General features: G+C 35.0%; 1 protein-coding gene across 1 annotated transcript in view; it reads right to left on the reverse strand.

Moving 5' to 3' along the window:
- Positions 1-20,066, reverse strand: part of COL24A1 (collagen type XXIV alpha 1 chain) — a 307,987-nt gene that overhangs the window by 266,825 nt on the left and 21,096 nt on the right. The window contains exons 5-7 of the mRNA XM_024565351.4: positions 16,614-16,667; positions 12,825-12,878; positions 249-293 (exon numbers count right to left, since the gene is read on the reverse strand). Of these exons, the coding sequence (XP_024421119.2) occupies positions 249-293; positions 12,825-12,878; positions 16,614-16,667 (153 nt within the window). The remainder of the gene's footprint in view (positions 1-248; positions 294-12,824; positions 12,879-16,613; positions 16,668-20,066) is intronic.

The following is a 20,066-nucleotide window of genomic DNA, read 5'->3' on the forward strand; positions in this document are numbered from 1 at the left end:
AACTGCTCTTCTGGAACTTACTAGGTAGACAGTGAAAGTCAATTTGGAATATGAAAAAAAAAAAAGAAAAATAAGACTATAATAAATAATCAGTTAAAAGTTTGCCCTGTACTAAACAGAGGGAAAATAACAAGAAAATTGAAAGAGTAAATTTCAATTTACTAATTAAGGAAATCAAATCTCTCAATGAGGTTCTCTAGTATCTTTTCTCACTGGAAGAGATACAGCTTTGCAAAGGAAACACTTACTTGTTCCCCTTGGAGTCCTGGGAGGCCTGGATATCCTTTGAGACCCTGCAAGGGCAAAAAGGAGAACGTGCTGTGAAAAGTAAACCCACACAAGCCAAATAACTTTACACAGGCTCTGAGCTGTCTTGCACCCCAGCTTACGGTTTCCTCATCAATATAAATGTAATTCTTACTAATTTATTTCTTAATAAATTTGATCTTTTCAATAAGTAATTTTTATTACATAAATTCTTGCTAATATTCTTAATTATGTTTGAGTATTATTTCAATGTTTTGCTATTATCAACTAAAATTGTAGCATAGTATCAAATAAAGAGTGGCATAACGTCACCCCACCTTTATAAAAGGCTGTTGTTTAGCAATGATCTGCTAAATTTCATTAAAGCTTTTTAAAAGTTGGTTTTAGTTCATTAATGCTAAAACAATATGCCCTAGGACAAAATCTGTTTGTAATTATTGAAAAACTGGACCACATCCACGCAGCTTAATTCAAATTATTGTCATAACACTCCATGAGTGAACTAAGACAAATAAAAGAGCCTGTTCATAGGTCCATCAAAAGGAGTTTTAAAAGGCTAAGAAATTACTAACAAATGTTATATGTCAATTATACCTCAATTAAAAAAAGAAATTAACAACAAAAAATTCTAAATATAGAACCAAAATTCAATATTAAAGGTGAGATCATATGGTATTTGTCCCTCACCGCCTGGCTTATTTCACTTAGCATAATGCTCTCCAGTTCCAGCCATGCTGTTGCAAAGGGTAGGAGCTCCTTCTTTCTTTCTGCTGCATAGAATTCCATTGTGTAAATGTACCATAGTTTTTTGATCCACTCATTTACTGATGGGCACTTAGGTTGCTTCTAGCACTTGGCTATTGTAAATTGTGCTGCTAAGAACATTGGAGTGCATAGTTTCTAGAGGGGAGGTGGGACGGGATAAAGGGGGGAAAGGGGAAGGGTTTTCAGGAACAACTATAAAGGACATATGGATAAAACCAAGGAGGGGGGGATCAGGGGAGGGAGCTAAGGATGGCTGGGGTGGGGGGGAGCGGTAGAAAGAAAATGCAGACAACTGTACTTGAACGACAATAAAAAGAATTCAATATTAATTTCTATTATTAACACCCAAAGATATAAAATAAATATTCTTTATCCTCTAGCAAGATTTTCTTCTATGAGCAAAATGAAGGAAGCTAAAAGAAAGGACAGGAAGAAGAAAACAAACACTTTGAAGCTTATTTGTATAGCTCTAATCAACAATCAGTAAACCAAACTACACCTACTAGATTTTTGTATATATAAAAGAATAAGAAAAAGTTCTTTTTTAAAAAAACCTCATGGGATTTTAGGCGAACTATTACTGAAAAACCTGAAATAAATTAGAGTTTACAAGTATCAAAAACTTCAAATTAATATACTGCAAACCAAAGATAAGTTTTAGAGGTTTCAGAATATAAGTAATGGAATGAATAGAGTTACTCAGTATTAATCACTGAGGGTTTATCAACTTGAATTAATGAATTCAAGAAGGAAATGATGCTTTGGTTAGACAATGAGGAAATTATTAATAGAAGAGGTGTCTATTTAAAAACTAAGAAAATGATTTAAACAGCATTTGAGACGTTAAACTTAATAGTAAAATGTTTAAGTAGAAAGGTCTCTTGGGAATTAGAGAGAAGATTGGAAAAAGTAACAAAGCAAATTTGGAGAGAAAAACTTTTGTGTTATCTATACGTTATATGTAAGTATGTTCATAACAAGGAAGTAACAAAATTTAAGGAGGGCAAAGGAAAAGGCCTATCATCTGGGAGCTTAGTTCTTTTTTGATTAGGCCATTAGAAAGAGATCAGAGAAGTGGCAATGAGAAAGGGTAAAAGTTGTGGGAGGGGGGGGAGGAAGGAACAAATGAATTTCACTGAGCTAATAATATATACCAGACTTGATGCCAACTACTTCCAAATATATTAGTTAATTCCATGACAGTTCTATGAAGTAGGTATTTTTCTCATTTCAATAGGTAAGAAAACTGAGTTCCGAGAAATTTAATGATTTGACTAGTCATGACAATAAGGTGGAATCATAGCAGTTTGATAGATTTATCAAGAATTGAGTAACCTGCCCTTCTATTTACTTTATATGCTATAGTTGTCTAGAATGCAGGCTGTCCTCGTTTTCATCACTATGTTCAAACAGTATACATCACCAAGACAAATCAACAGAAGTGATGTAGCAGGCAGTTCGACAGACATGAGCAGAGCAGGAACAACGGGCCATGTATTACATCAGGTCACCATGATGGTAAGTCCAGGGAGCCTAGCAAATGGCAAAACTGGAAAAACCAGTATTGCAGGGTGGGACCTTACCCCCAGGGTGATCTCTCCTCCCCTAGCATTCAGTTGATCATGAACTCAGACCCTCCCCTGACTTTCCTCCCCTGGCATGTTGCTAGTCCCATGGTAGACCCCATCACAGAAGGAACAAGGGAGCCGGAGAATGGCCTCATATGACTCCCATACAAGCCCTTGCAGGATCACTCTTGTAGCGTTCAGCCCTCAGAACAACGAGGTTCTGGCACACACTAATAATATTAAGGACAAAGCCTCTGATCTGTTGATCACAGAGACAGAGTTTTGGTCAAACAAAAGATAACATTTAGACCTCAGTTGTGTTTCAGCTCCAGTCCCAGAAAAGCAGCAAAGCCAGATGAAGTGACACCATAGCTGACATTGGGACTATGTGGAATGACTAATGACCCCCTACCCTAGCACCCACCAATCAGTAGAGGCCGGGATCCTGAGAGGACACATCAGGAAAGCTGATGAACATTCTATTGATATCCTCCCCTAAAATCCCTGCATTTGGAAAACAAGTAAACCCCTAAGATGGAGGTTTCTTTGTCTTTCTCCTGAGCTTCCAGGACCCTGCTTTTGCCTCTGTAACTTGTTTCCTGAGTCCACACAACCCAGCTGGCTCACTTCTTCTACCTCTGTGACTTTCTAAATAAATTTTCGCTTATATTGAGTTCCTGCTCTGAATTCTTTCTTACCCAAACTCTAGGACTGGGGTTTAACATCTGGTACTGTTCACCATTAACAAAAGGAGTTATATTTTATGAATCATGGTTCTATTAAAGCTATACACTTACTAATAGCATGTAATATACCCAATGTTTTAACTTTATTTGGCTCTCAGTTTATATATTTTTAAGATAATTAACAATCAGCCTAATTACAAAATGAGACATACTGTTCTCAGTTGTCTGAATGTTATACAAGATTATACAAATAAAAATATGCACAAAACTAAGTTGTTTTCACTTTTTATAACAGGAAATAAGAAATGTCCTCAGCACTAAGACAGCGGCGGTGGCCCTCTGGGATAAGAAAGCATCTCTAGGAGGGTGAGAACTAAATGTTCCCAGGAGAGTGTAGAGAGAAAAAGAATGAGGAGCCAGGGTGAGAGGCACGAAGTTAGACAAATTTTCTGCCATAAGCCTATTTCCTTTTCCTTTTATTTTTAAATGTTTACTTATTTACTTATTTTTTATTTCTACAAACCCATGAGTTGGGCAAAATGCTTCTCTTTCTTGGCTACCGCCTGATTTTCTGACCAGTCTTCCCACCCTTCCCCATGGTGAGACAGAATGCAGTGGGGGTACAATTTCTTGAGCTCACTTTCCTGGAAGCATTTTATAACAATGAACCAGACATGTTAATTGTGTTATCCTCTTTATGTCCAATTCCTTTTGAAGGGATTGTCATCCAGAGACTCTGATAAAGGGACAGCACCAAACAATCATGATCTCTTCTTCATGAGCTTGCTCCTACTCCACCTTGGCCATAAGAGATGGCTCCTAATCAAAGGGAGGCCAATACAAAGCCTGGCCAGTAGTCTATAAGGTCACTTGGAATGAAGAGGTTTACCTAAAAAGGGATAAGCTGGGTCAGTCAAGTTTTAACTTTTAAAAGAAAAAGAGAAAGAGAGAAGGAAGGGAGGGAGAGATGCAGGGAGGGGAGAAAGGAGGGAGGGGATATTGATTCAGGTACTTAGTAGTGGAGGGGGCTAAAGCCAGAAAGTCACAAAGAAAGGTCAAGAGAAAGAGTTGGGGCAATGAGATGCTGCAAGAAAGTTGAAGTATAAAGTAAACAATTTAGAGTAAGCCAAAACTCTTGAGAAAGTTGCCAGAGGAAAATCAAGATAATAGAACAAGGCAGACACAGAGAGTAGATGACTAGCAGTAGTAGTAGAAAAGTACAGTGAAAAGTACACAAACTAATGCTGCTAAGATACTCAGAGCTGCTTTGAATCAGTGCCTGTCTCCATGGAACCAAATCTTAATACAGTAGCTATATTGTTAGATTCCATGGTCCCTGCTTCCATTAATGCTGCAGAACGGACTGAAATAATTCTGTCTCTGTTCTTTGCTATTAAAAGAGTTTAAGTCAAACAAACTGTTTTTGCTTTTTGTTTTACAACTAATAACATAAAGAATAGACCACGCAGCCCTGGCCAGGTGGGCTCAGGTAGTTGGAGTGTCATCCTGGCCACCAAAAGGTTGTGTGTTCAATTCCCACTCAGGGCACACACGGAAGGCAACCAATCAATGTTTCCCTCTCAATCCCGCCCCCCACCCCCCAAAAAAATCAATTAAAAAAACAGATCCTTGGGCAAGGATTAAAAAAAGTAGAATAGAGGAAGCACAGACTGAGTTCTGGGTCCACTTTTGCCGCTAACTAGCTACATCATGAAGTTTAAGGTATTCATTTGTTAAATGACAGCACTGAAATAAATTATTACTAAATTTACTTTTATTGCTAGCATTCTGTGATTGCTTGAATCTATTAGAAAGTCATCATTCTCACTTAAAAAAATTTAGCTTTCACTGAATGAAAAACAAAGGCATGTACGAGTTAAAGGCCTATATGAGTCAATTCACACTTGGAGGAGTAGGAAGAACTCAAGTAAGATTGATGTATGTATCAGAGCAAAACCAGATTCATGGGCATAAGAGCTGAAACAGAGATGGGGTCTCTGGGGTATAGCAGAATGGAAGAGTGGGTCGGGGGAGGCTGTTATGATAGTCTAGGTAAAAGATGATTATACATAAGATTTGAGTGATGGAGTCCCAGAATCAAGCCCCTTAAGGACTTTAAACTTAATTTAAGCTGCTTGTCTATTTTATTCCATACAGGTATCACCAGTGCCTAGAATAGTCCCTGACACATAATAAGTGCTCATTAGTTCATTGATGGAGGGACTTAGATGAATGAATGAACAAATGGAAAGAATTGGTTGTACTTGAGAATTACTTGGGTGGAAAATAAATTCTAAGTATTTAATGATATATCAATTCTTTTCATGTTGGAAGGTGACATTAGAGAAAGAATACATTTTTGTTATTTTTAATATAATATTATTATATCTGTAATATAGTGGAGTTAGCACCACTATTGTTTAAAAACCTCCATTTGTTCCCTAACTTTTTGACTATAGTCTATAAAATTTTCAAAAGAAAAGGGAATATGTTCTCGGGAAACTGCCTACATTAAAGCTTTGGCAAAACTCCAACTTAGGGATTGGCCATTTTATTGAAAAAATTAGTTTATATTGTAGTCTTTTGAAAATATTACTTGTTACTGTTTTATATACTAACATAAGAAGAATAACAAAAGATACTCAGTGACAAACAACATGCGATTTTTCCCTAACGAATGCATTGAAAAATACTGGCAGGAAAGTGCACAAATTGTGCTTTAGAACAGGATAAAAACCCACTACAATGAGTTATAGAATTGTCTCAGTTTTTGTTGTGATGGAAAGTTGCCTTACCAAGAATACTAACTATAAATGGGGCTTAGAATCAAATTTTAACATAGAGACTTTAATTTTAATATTGATACTTATTTTAACAAGAATTTGAAACATAGCAAGTATGTTATCAATAAGCGACTACACAGGACAAAAAAAGAAAAGAAAGAAAAAGAAAACACATTTTCTTTTTATGAAAACATATAGAAAGTATTTAGGGATGGGAAAGACACAAATTTTAAATATATACCTGAATTTACCCAGGTAGTTAAAATTTGGATACATAAATAAAACCATTTATACACAGGCCACTGTCCTTTGCATGTATATGAAACCTTCATATACAGGGCCTTAGAATAGGACCATAAAACTGACCATACAAACTGAAACCATGCAAAGCAATCTTAATAATGGGAAAAGTTACAATTGTTCTGTGACCTTTAAAAACTTTTGTCAAAACTTAAAAGTTCTGTCAGTTATATTTGTATAGGGAAATAAAAATGATGACCATGAGGACCAGATGAAAGGGCACAGTCAATTAAACCCCAAAACACCAATGTTCATTCATTCACTAATCTGTGCTTCTCGTGTGCCAGACACTGGGCTGAGACACCACAAGGAATAAAGCATAGTCTTTGCTCTTAAGGACTCCTATTGCACTGCTGTCTGAAAGCCAGTATTACATTTTCTTTTTCTGTAATGTAATAACATTACAGATTAAGTAATTCCAAGTTTCTATTAAATTTGTCAAACACCACAGGACTCATCTCAGCAATGCTTTGAGGAATAGAGAGAAAGGTCTGTAACCATGTTTTGACCAAAATAAGCAGAGAAAGTTATGGCAAAACTGAGACTAGTGATAAGATGGCCACAGCTGACCAAAAAAGAAACCCTAAGCAAGAATTCAGAAGTAGACAGAACCAACAGCATGGTAATGTAAGCACTTCCTGGGGGAAGGTAATGAATTTCCTAATGCCTAAGAGTAGGCAGTTTAATTATTTTCTTTAAATGTAACAGATGAATGACCTCAGATAACTGCAGAGCTGGAGGAGACTCACAGAATGAATGCTGTACAAACCTCTCTATTCCACACACCGCCCCTTCTCTTGGAACAAACTTCCCTCGCACACAAAGCAGACGGCTGCCGACCTTGGTCTCCAACTCCTCCCGTACTGACCCACTAACCTGCTTTAATCAGTACTGCAGTTTTACTTTGGTCCCACCAACGTTTATAGTCCTTCTCAACTAGGTCTCAAGGAGGAAAAACAGTATGATAAACTAATTCTCAAAATGGTGCTACCTGACAGATGACAGCATTTTCTGAGCATATGGAAATTTTTTAAAGAACTTTCTGGAAACTAAAATACTTTTAGCCAAATGCACTTATTGTTAATGTTAGAATGTCGATCATAAGAGCCAGGCTGAGGAAAATATCTTTGGACACTGGGAAGTTTTCAAAGTCCCACAAATTACACCACTTTGGCAACCACTGGCTGGCCTGTGGGGGCGTTCGGTAGTGTGCTGCCTTGTTCTCGGCTTCCCCTACCATTAGTGGGAATGACAGCTCGCGGAGAAGGAAGGTGGTGACAGTGGTGACAGCATAGCTCTCAAGCACCAGCATTTGTAGTAAACTTTCAGTACTACCCTGGGACTGGGAACTAGCCCAAAGCAAAACATAGTTCTGCAGCTTTTACAGGAATAATGGAAAAGTGAAAAGATGAATTTACTACAAAAAATAGAATTCTCCTTATTTCTCAATCCACTACTGATTTTATTCCAATCCTGAGTTTTTTATTGTTGTTGCTCCTTCATACTGTCCTTGTTTTAAATAGATTATGAAAAGCTGCATAGTTTTGAGTGACTGATAAATCACAGTGCATTCCACTTGATGCTTCCAGGGGGTTTTTCCTTTTCAGCTTTATAGAGATATTGTGTACCTCCTATGTAATGGAAATATTTTCTAAAATAATTGAAATAGTTCCTTGAGAATAAAATAAGAATTCACACTGATTTATACTTATTACTAAAACTATTGTAGTTAGTATTTTTTGATGTTCATAATAATACTTCCATGTATTATTCATAAAAATGTGTTTTAACATGTGTGCATTATTTCACACTTGCTCTGAGTTATACTTTCATGCTAACATGTACTTAACTTCGCCCATCTGGCTTATCCTTCTGATCCTAAAGAAAAGTGCTTCAACTGAAATCATTGTTAATGTTCTTACAATTTTAAATAGTAGACTTCCAATACTAATATAGGAACCGATTAGCTGTATTAAAAACCAATTTAAAAATCCATCTGGAGTCCAAGCTCAGAATTATGACTCTTGTCTTCCATCCAACTCAACATACATTCTGGATCAAATGTACCTACTTTTTGGCACGAATTTAGACATTTAGTGGGACGTGAAACATACTTCAGTTCCTAGGAAAATGAGAGTTATATGGAGGTAGCTAAATTGAGGCAATGCAACAAGTCAATCTGGATATTAAAGATTGGTTGTTAAAGATATTAATAATGATTTTTAAAAACAGTCAAGGGGAGAGAGCTAAGAAGAGGGAAAGAAAAAAAAAGCAAACCAAAAAACTATACTGAAGAGTGAAAGAAAATATTGCCGCTGATTTACATGCTTTGTCATTTCTGACTCAATATTAATTCTAGTTTTCAAAACATTTTTTGCATTAATCTTCTGTTTACTTATCTCAACAGTTTTCAAGAGCTGTCAGTGTTCTCTATATAACTTTTTTGCAGCCATTTTAAAGATTACTTGATATGGCTTATATTAGAAGAATTTCAATATGTCCAGAATCTCCCTGAGAAAGGAATAATGAAGTCATTATTTTCTGCCATCTAAAACCATATTCACTCCCTTAGCCTTCCTGAAAAACAAAATTTTACTTCTTCTTGCATACATGCTTGACATGGTCAGAATACTGAAATACACATCTAAAAAATATTGGATTAATGAACTAATTAATCAATTAATTAATGGGCAGTACACAAAGCTATTAACGGCACCCTTTTGTGTCAAACAGGCCTGAGTCTAACTCTACCAATTAATAACTGTGTGGCCTTGGGTAAGTTATTTATCTATTTTATGCTTCAACTTATTTATGACATACTGAACATAGTACTAATCTCAAAGCTCTGTTTTTAGTTGAAAATAAATAGGGCTCAGCACGAGACAGGAACCTTGCACACAATAAGAGAGTACCATTAATAATAGTAGTACTAGCTGTAAGAATTCATAAAATAGTTTAATCAATAAAAATGTGTAATAAACTCTATGCTAATTAAAACTCAAGTACCTCATTCATCTCATAATTTATGAGAATAGTTAAAAGCACAGTGGATTCCGTATCAGTAAGTTTTATCTCTCAATCCTTCCATAACTGAGTGACCCTGAGCGATTCTCTTAACTTCATTCTTCTTATCTGAGATACCTCACTTACAACGTGAATAACTTAAGTTCTTGTCTTGTCTATAGAATTCATCTACCATTTCAGAGTTAAAACTGCCACGATGAAGGAATAGGAGCCCCTGGGTTACAGCTAATATGAGCCGTTATTCTAGGCTGTCTTAGTATGGATCCTGTTGGCAGGAAGTAACTGAGAGTGACCTAGGTAGTTCAAACATAAATCAAAATTAGTAAACTCCATAAAACAGCTCATAACTTATGTACACATTCTAGTCAATGATCAATCTCGTCTTTTCCCCTTTCATAAAAGCACAGGAATAGTCTATCAAGTTCAATTTGAATGTATTTCTACTGCACATTTGTGTTAAGGTAAGATATTGCACACAGATGGTGTGATGAAAACTTGTTCCAAGCTTGCTCTATGGAAAATTAGTGCAGGTTTAGATGGAGTCTTTATGTTCTTTTGCAAAACTTAAAAAAGAAATCTGTATATAGTTTCCATTATATATACTCTGAAAGAGGAAAAAACATTCTAAAAAAACTACAAAATCATCTCAAATATTTTAACGCTGTTCTGAACTATTGTCAAATCATAGTAAATCATGGCTGTTTCACTTACCAGAAAGTAATTTAGTTTCTAAGTACTTCACTCTAAATCTTTCCTGGAGAAAATTCAGCTATAGCTTATAATTGATAACACAGCAGATCCCTGATTTCTATAGGATTTATTTCTATTAGTTTACAATAAAATCCAGATTTTATTATTATTTTATTGTTATTATTTTTTAAATCCTCACTCAAGTATATGTTCATTGATTTTTCAGACAGAGAGGAAGGATGGGGGGGAGACTGGGTCAGGGGAGAGAAAGAGAAACATCAATCGGTTACCTCCCATACTCACCCCAACTGGGTGAGTCAACCCAGATAGGTGACCTGACGGGAATCAATCCCACAACCTTTTGGTGTAAGGGATGACACTCCGACCAACAGAACCACCTGGCCAAGGATAAAGGCCAGATTTTAAAAATTTAAAAAGTCAGCCCTGGCTGGTGTGGCTCAGTGGTTGTGTGCTAGCCTGCGAATCAAAGGGTTGCCAGTTTGATTCCCAGTCTAGGGCACATGTCTGGGTTACCTGCCAGGTCCCCAGTGGGGGGGCGCACGAGAGGCAACCATACATTGATGTTTCTCTCCCTCTCCCTTCCCCTCTCTGAAAAATAAATAAAACCTTTTTTAAAAACTTTAAAAAGTCACATAGCAAAAAATGGAGTCTATGAAACACATAATCTATTTTGCAATTTGTTTAAATCAGTGCTATTCTTTCATTTTACTAGATCTACACAGACTAAAAAGGATATATTCTTCTTAATACAGGGTCCAGCAGAAGTAATGTCTGCTTGAGTATGGTTGGTAGGGTAATAATATGGCTGTAATAATTTATAGTTTTAATTTGAACATTTCACCTAAAATGTCACATGGTGTGCTTGAGTGTGATATTGTTATGTTACAAAATTATATGCTTATGATTCTATAATAAAAAGGGGTGTTATTTGTGCCAGACCCTGTATTTTAAAATATCGATGGGCCAAGATCCATATAATATCCCTGGAGAGCCCTGGAAGCTAATATATTCTGCTTTAAGTAAGTGCAATTGCAAAGTTTAAACAATCATCTGCTCTAATGGTTACAATCAGTCTTTTAAAATTTTCTCCATAAATAATATTTCTTTGTATCCTCCTCTACACAGAAAACAATCAACTTCTACTTAGTATTTTTCTTTCTGGATTTCATGAGCCACAGCATCATCTAACCTCAGAAAATAATGATTAGTTTGTTTTTCTCTCATATGCAGTTATTCTTTAGAATGAAATAACTGCATACTTAATATCAAATAAACAATCAACATAATTTCTGTATTATTAGATTTTCTTTGCTTGATGTCCTTCATCAGTAGTTTCCTCAGAGGTATACTTAGTGGTCAGAGGTATGATAAGTAGCATTAATCAAACAAACTCATGACTGTATACTATGACCGATTATGTTAGAAATGATCACTCTGCAGTTTCATGTCTCTGTGGGGCAACCAACAACCTCAAATAAGTTATCAGATTCTGAGCAGTGTCTAGGATGAATACTAGTCTGAAGACCATAAGAATAATGGTGTGGTGTGGTCATGGGAGGAAAAATAAATACTCCATGAGATCACAACCTTTTCCATCATTTCACAACTCAGCCCTTTAGCAAGTGTTATGAAGGAAAGCAAACAAGGTCAGGATCCTTTCCAAAACCAGATAAATAGCTGATGGCTAACATTTATTAAGTGCCTGCTATTTGTCTGACATTATAGTGGCATGGATAATCTCATTCCATGTTCTCAATAACTCCCTATGAGGTGGGTAGTATCATCTTCACATTTTAAAGATGAGATGACTAAAGCTTAGAGATTAGGCAACCTACCTGTGGTTTATGGGACCTAGGAAATAGCAGATGGAATTTGAACCAAGTAACCACCTCTAACCTAAATCTCCCAAGAGAGAAGAAATATGACACACTAAAACACCAACACAGCTAATTATTATGTGTATTTAGACATCCGTATCACATCAAATATCACCAGTATTTTGGGGTTCTTAATACCTTAGAAAGAAGTGTCTTCCTTGTCCCCTGTAGAAATTCAACAACTCAATGTTTGGGGAAAAAAAGAAAAGCTGAATATATAGAGGAAAATTTACACTTGTGGTAATCCAGGAAACTACAAAACATATTTTATGAAATAATTATTGCACCTGTGTTAGTATTCCTTTTTACCTGAAAGCTTAGTTCTATGCATGATTACTGTTTTTAGTAGATACCTCCAATCCTCACTTCTACCCTTCCATCAGGCCTCATATATTATATATTTTACATATATATAGTATATATTATTTATATATAATGACAGAGATTATTATTTCCTAATAAAATAAGAATCCCTTTTTAAAAAGCCAAGTGTATTACTTATAACCAAGTGTAACTCACTTTGGAGATGTAAAACTTAAAAAGTGACTTCAAAGTTTCAGGAGTAGGTTATTTTTCTAATATATTAATAATAATTTTAAAAGCTTCAAAATTCTATCAGTGATTTTCTCATTAACTGAAGCGTTTTCTTTTCCTTTTCATAAAGCCCTGGTTTTTGTGGGCACTATTTTCTGCATCATCACAGATTTTAATTTGTATTGCTGAGAAAAGAAATTTAAAACATGGGCTTTAGGCTCAACTTCAAAATGAGATTTTTAGGAATTGATGAGCTCCTAGGTTCACGACACCAAATTATGAGCATGTCAAAGTAAAAGTACATCTTACCTTATCACCTCGCACACCAGGGGGGCCCATTAATCCAGACAGGCCTTGATCACCCTAGGAACAAAACACAGGGGTTTAATGTTATAAAAGAGGGTGGAAAATTAGAATTTCCGTGTTGCAGGATTTCATCTCCTGCAGGCGTCAAGATCTCACTGCATTCATTTCTTATCTTCGCAACCTGGCTCAAGTTCCACCTTGTCTCTGAGACCTTTTCTGAAGCTCCCAGGACTTGCTCTTCCAAGACTGAGGTGGGGACTGTGCTTCCCCTCCCATGGTCCTGCTCCTTTTTCTCTGATGTTCTTTTTTCTAACTAATGACCGTACTCCCAAAGTTCCTGCCGCTCCAAGGTTTACCATGTTTAAAATAACTAAAGTTTACTTTAAAATTCCACAAGCACTTTGTGTTGCTACTGTGAGGGACTCCGCCTCCACTCCAAGACCCTGCGAGGGGCCGTCCACGGGCATCCTCGGAACCTCGAGGCAGGGCTGCGGGGAGCACGGCTGGGTTCACGTGGCGCACCAGGAAACGGGCACTTCCGCTTCCGGAACTGTACTGCGCCTTCTACTGTGCAAACGAACCACCAGGACATAACAGAAGTGAAAATTATCGGGAGGTCCCTGTGTTTGGCCCAACTACCAACAGTCACCGATTAGGCCCCTCCACGGGCCCCCCACCACAGGTTCGATGAGGGCTGCGAGCCCCCCTCAGGGGGAGTAAGGGGGAAGTATCAGGTGAGGTAAAAGGATTGTCTGTGGTGGGTAGAAGTGAGGAGGCAGAAAAGACTGTAAATTGACGGGAAAAAATGTCAAAAAGGAATGGGGGGTAATCTTAAACCTATTTATTCTAGGCGCATTTTTTCTTTACCTCCCTTCTTTTCCCTTTTTCTGCTGCAACAATTTTTTGTCTATGAAAAAAAAAAGTGATGTTTGAAAGAAAAAAAGAGCACTTAGGTAATAATCCTAAATAAATTCCTTAGCTGTTTATGCTCCATTTAATTTTTAGTGCATTATCTACTTTAATATGTCATCATATTAAACAGTGAAAAAAACGGGGTTTTCTGATTATTATTATGGAGTGCTTTTCCACTTGCTCTAATACTCATTTTAATGTCTTCCCAATGTTTTAGATGTCATCCATTTGCATGGGGTGACAGTTTATACAGACTTATTTTGTTTTCATTTATTATTCTGATAGAGGAAAAAGAAAACTGCAGTAGGAAATGAGAGATCATTTCCATTCACTAGCTCTAATCATGGGTGGATCACCTGATTCCCTTCAAAGTTTTTCTCTCTGAAAAATGAGAATATCTCACTTGTCTTACGGGAAGGAAAAAATTACTTTTATTTAAAAGTTATCTTTGCTTGCCACTGAGATCCCAGCAGGACTTAAACATTTATGTGAACACTATGAGATGTTATTTAGTGGATATTACATGCTTAAGGACTAGCCCCTGCATTGCTTTTAGTGTTTCATCATTGACCATATATTTATTGTAAAAATGGCTAAATGGTTAAAAATGGAATTCAGTTGTTTCCCAATCCCCCTATACTCCCATCAATTTAATGTTTGTATTTTATTTGTACTCATATTGTATGTATATGACATATCCCGCCTTGAACCCGATTTAATATAAATACAATTTCTAAGAAATTATTTTTAAATTTTACCATTTTAGAAATACAACTGAGCTTTAAAAGCTGGATTTCACTTAAAGCTCAATGGCAACTTGCTATTAAATCCTATATGTCTCTACATTTCTCCTCTATACTAACCACAATAACTATAGAAGAAGCTCAAAAAGTTAAAAAAAAAAAAAAAAAAAAGACTGACATACCTCCAAGCCTCAACTCCCAGGCTGAATCACTTTGTATTTTACACAAATATGGTATACATTCTGAACCACCCTATATTTTGTACAGAGAAGCTACAAGGAAAGATAAAACCAAACATTTGATATAACTCTGAATGGTTACGTTGGGGAGTTTATTTAAAGTAGTTACCACAACAAAGTGGAACTCTAATTTCTAAATTTTCAGTAAGAAATTAAATGTCCTATATTTATATATTTTTAATGATGGCATTTATGTTTCTCAGATTGTGGATTTTTTCCTTGTAATAATTAAGGTACCAATTAAACTTCCATTCCCTCTCTAAATGATTTAGATTCAGTGAACTCAGTTCCATCACAGCAGTAAGGTTTTTAAGATTTTTTTTTTGCACTTTCATGGTTTTTAATTGCTTTAACAATGTGTCCCAGGTATCCTGTGCAGCAGTCAGCTCAACTCTGCTTAAGATCTTCTCCGAACTTTACACATCATCACATTTGATAGCACTGTTTATACACAGAAAGAAAAATGATGGGGTTAAGCTATGCTATATGTTTCTCTGCAATTTGTCATCTCAAAGTACATATCATAGGACCTGCCATGTCAGTTCTTGTGGCTTCATTTGTTTTTATAATATTTTATAAGGGAGGACTTTTGCCATAGTGATTCTCCCTTTCAATTCTATTGGCCCGTGATGTAATTTAATTCAGGTGCCATTTCAGCAGTGCCACTAGGGGCGCTTAAGTGTGTCCTGAGGGGCTGTATTAGTTCATTTTGGCTGACATATTTTCACTTTGGGTATGGTAAACAGTAAACACTTATTTTCTCAAAATACTAGAAATTAGGAGTTTAGGATGAGGAAGTCCTTAAGATTTTAAATTATTGAAAAATTTAAATAATTTAAAATCATTTTTTATTTACTTCTTAGTAAAGTGTCTATTAAGTTGATTAATATAATGTGACTTATTTTTTACTGTATTTTGCTATATATAATACACACATTTTAGTGCTGATTCCTATGTATAATTCTCATTATACATGGGAACTAGTACAACTCATGGATAACATGCATCCTTATTTTTCTCTCAGAAATTTGGACAAAAAAGCGTGCATTATACAGGGCAAAATATGATAAGTTTAAATGAGTTTTTATAAGCCAATTAAAAGATCAGCTTTCAACCTAGGAACCACCAAAAGTATTCAGGGATTTTAAAAGTTTGTGAACATATACCACACAAACAAAAACATCCTATAATTGTATCACATTCATCAAGTGCTTATCTAAATAAAGCTTCCATATTCATTTCTAAAGACTTCATTTGTATTCAGCCTCGCTGGAAAATAGTAAATTCCTCCTAATAAAAATTTTTTGCTATCTATAAAACATTAGCTTTTTGTTTTTAACCTGAGTGTGTGTGTGTGTGTGTATTTAAGAGCATTATGATAAAATGAAAAGCATACTTGACTAAAAGTCAGAAAACTCAGACATACAATTAACTCTGTATGTACTATCCATGTGATAAATCATTTAAATTCTGTAAATTCTGTTTTCTCAACTGGAAAACAAGATAATTATGATTGTTTCTTTCACAATTACTGTAGAACTTAAAGTATATAGAACTCTCCTTAAAAAGGTATGAGATGGCACCGGAATTTATGTGTTATTATGTGCATGCATGTAAGCAGCAAAAAGTTTGAGACTAGAAGCATATCTCGCTCTCTTTTTGCCCCACTCATTGGCAGGTAGCACAATGGCAGGCCACAGTAGACACTCAAAAAAATCAATGGTGAGATTTAAATTAATGACTAGCTAATGAAGCATTTACTTAATTCTTCAAATATTTCTTCCTTCACTAAAATGCAATCGTTTTCTATCTTCTCAGATAACAAAGTCTCAAAAAAGACAATTTTTAAATGCTTGAAATATATCACCATGATTTTTATTTCATAAACAAATAATTACCTTTTGTCCAGAAATAGCTTGACCTGGGGAAAATCCTGGATCTCCTTTGAGGCCCTATATTTAAAAAAATTGTAAAACACTTGATGAAGCATAAATTACATGTATTATGTCATACTTATTCAGTTGTACCCATCAGCAGAAGTTATAAACATTATAGGGTATTAAACTATCTTAAAGTGAGATGGACATGGTTATTTACTTTATAATGTATATTTCATTAGCCTTTTGTTTAAATGTGGAATGGATTCCTAGAAATTCCCCAGACATAGCTGAATTTTTTTAGTCTAATAAAATTATACTACTATTGAAACATCTTTATATAAGGGATACATGTAAAGGCTCTATTAGCCTTTCTATTTTTATGACATATTGAGTTATAATTCTCATTTGAGCGCTGGAAAACTAGTTACTTTCAGTAAGAGAAAGCTGCTTATATAATTCATGAAATTTTTAGGTCATCATTTCAAGTTTAAATATTTTCCAAACTCTTTCAATGTACATATATTGCTTTCATAATAAAAAAAAAAAACAGAAAATACCTCTAATAGCCAAAATTGTTTTATTCTGTTATAAAAACAGGTACTTTTCATACTCTGGTAATCTTTATCATTTATGTTTCAAAAGAAATACAACATTAGATTTCAACCAAAGTTTTTTGTACAATATTAACCTTATGATTACTACCAGAGTGTCTCCTTTTTCAACTATTTCACGTCTCCTAATACAAGCGGCTACAATTGAGATTGTTTATAATTCAAATTCTGATTTATTTTTTCTCCGTTATTTATTTTTTACTAAAAACCATTAAGGTGTACAACACGAAGTTCTTATAGTCATGTACATAGTGAAATGATTACTATAGTCAAGCTAATTAACATATCCCAGTGCTCATACGGTTACTTACGTGTGTGTGGTAACAGTACGTCAGGTCTACTCTCCTAGCTAACTTCCAATGTACAACACAGTAGTATTAACCCTAGTCAGCATGTTGTACATTAGATCTCTACAACTTAGGCATTCTACATAAATGCACTTTGTACCCTTTGACCAACCAACATCTCTCTATTTCCCTCACCTCTGCACCTGATAACTACCTGTATACTATCTGCTGCTATGAATTCAGCTGTTTTAGGCTCCATATATAGGTAAGGTCATGCAGCAATTTTCTTTCTGTTGTGTCCTCGCCAGAAAACAAGAGAAACAAGAGGGGCATGAAGAAACTCTGGGAGTGTTGGTTATGACTATTACTTTGATTGTGGTGATAGTATCACGAGTGTTTGTATATGCCCAAACACATCAAATTATACACATTAAATATTTGCAGTTCTTTGTGCCAATTATATTCCAATAAAACTGACTAAAGGAGAGAAATTTAGACTTTAAATACTTATATTTTAACATAAGCATTGCTTCAAATTAACTTCTCATTTTTAATTTTTTTAAACTTAAGGAAAAAAGAATAGAAGGGAAAATAATAAATATAAGGTCACGAATTAAAGAAATAGAGAACAAAGATTTAATTGAGAAATAAAGTAAACTTAGCTTTTAAAAACGACTGCTAAAATAGAACATAACCTTTGCAAGTTTCATAAAGAAAAAAGCATAAATATATGAAATCCCTAGTTAAAAGAGAGACAGATATGTCAGAGGTTAAGGAGGTAAGACATAGGAGTTTTGTTTTTGCTATAGTGATGTAAACCTCTAATGGTCCATTCCTCCTGATGATTTCAGCTATAAATTCTAGACAAAATCCAAAATAAACTATCTGAAGGCTCTGAAAAGTAAAGTAATCATTTTGTTCATGGGAGTCAAAAATTGGAAGCAATCTGTATGGGGATGAATTTTACATGACTTTTCCTCAAGGGCAGGTCACAGTTATAGAGAGTTAAGCCCAGCCAGCTAATAACTCCAGTGAGAACCTATTTTAACTCTATGGGAAACAGGGAAATAGTCATGTCTTTTTTCACATAGTCAGGGACGCTTTTCTTCTTTTTACTGTATTTTTTTTGCCATTACCATTTATCCCCCTTATCCCCTTTTCCACCTCCACTCACCACCCTCCCCACTGCAACCACCTAGCACTCAAATTGACTGAGGAAAGCAGGAAGGCCAAAAGAAAGGTCTTTCAGTTTCAACAGTAAGTCATTTCAGTTTACAAAGGAGAAATGAGCTTTCATTGGTGAAAAGCCCTGCATTCTAGAGTCGAAGAAAATTTTCAAAGGAAAGGTGGTTTTCTAGGCTGACCTCTTCCCTTCATAGCCATCACCACTAGATGGTTACAAGACTGTGGGAGATGAGAAATAGCTGTAGTGATATCTCAAAATTAAAAAAAACCTCTTCATCAGAGAAAAAAGATAATATACCTATAGTTTATAAGAGATTTTAAGAGCTTATCTACTAAATCAAATTTTATAAATAAAGAAGCAATGAGATCCAGAAGCTGTAATTGAATTGGTTAAGATCACTTAGAAAATTATTGATAAACCAGATCAGTTTTCTTTCTCATATCACAATGTCTAGTAAATAAAAAGGTTACTTATTGCATTTAACATATTCTAAACATTTACTGTAACACCTATGCAATTGATTTGAGATAATATTCATAAAGAATTTTAAAAGAACTTGAAAAATGATAGCCCTTGAGAAATCTGACTATAATAAAACCCTTTGTAGTGCATGTTTTTACTTATAACTCTCATGTTAAAAATTCCTAGTTTTAGGTCTTATCTGAATTTTAAATTATCAATTTTCTTAATATCATCATTCAGCTTTCTTAATATCTTCCATTAATTTGATAATTCATCTCCATTTTAAAAATTAAAAGAGTAGAAAAGTTATTAAGCAAGTAAAATTATGTTTAAAGAGAGAGGTTTCTCTTATTTATAAGCTTTATAGATCTGGGGGAGATTCTTATAGAGATATAAGTTAAATCTCTTTTATTCCCACACATATGTACTTGAGTTAATTGATCAACTTGTACTCTAGCATCAAAATTGCAAGTCAGCATAAAGTCAGCTTTGAACCTGGCCAGCTGTGTGTTGATCCTAGTATATAATACATGAAGCAGAGATTATCAAACATGCCAACTTTACATGAAATGTCAAAGAAGTAGGGCATACTTCCCTGCATTGAAGGAGAATACTCCAAAATTGCTTCCTTACTTTCCCTTTCACTTTCTATTAATTCTATGATTCCTGACACACTTTTGGTCACACTTGATTGGCTTTCCAAATCCTCCTTGGAAATAAATATGTTTATAAGTTAATCATAAATGACTTTGACCTTTAGTACTAACTTCTACTTACTACTACATGACCTTTATTAAAAAAAAAAAAAGCTATGTATACTTTTGAGTGTGAGTAAAAGAAAGCTGCTTATACTTTGTAACTCAAAGGATTCCAAAGGTCCACCTATCCTTATTTTCAGAATAATTCATTTAGACTGTTATTGGAT

This window comes from Desmodus rotundus, chromosome 3, assembly GCF_022682495.2.
Source record: "Desmodus rotundus isolate HL8 chromosome 3, HLdesRot8A.1, whole genome shotgun sequence".
Classification (NCBI taxonomy): domain Eukaryota; kingdom Metazoa; phylum Chordata; class Mammalia; order Chiroptera; family Phyllostomidae; genus Desmodus; species Desmodus rotundus.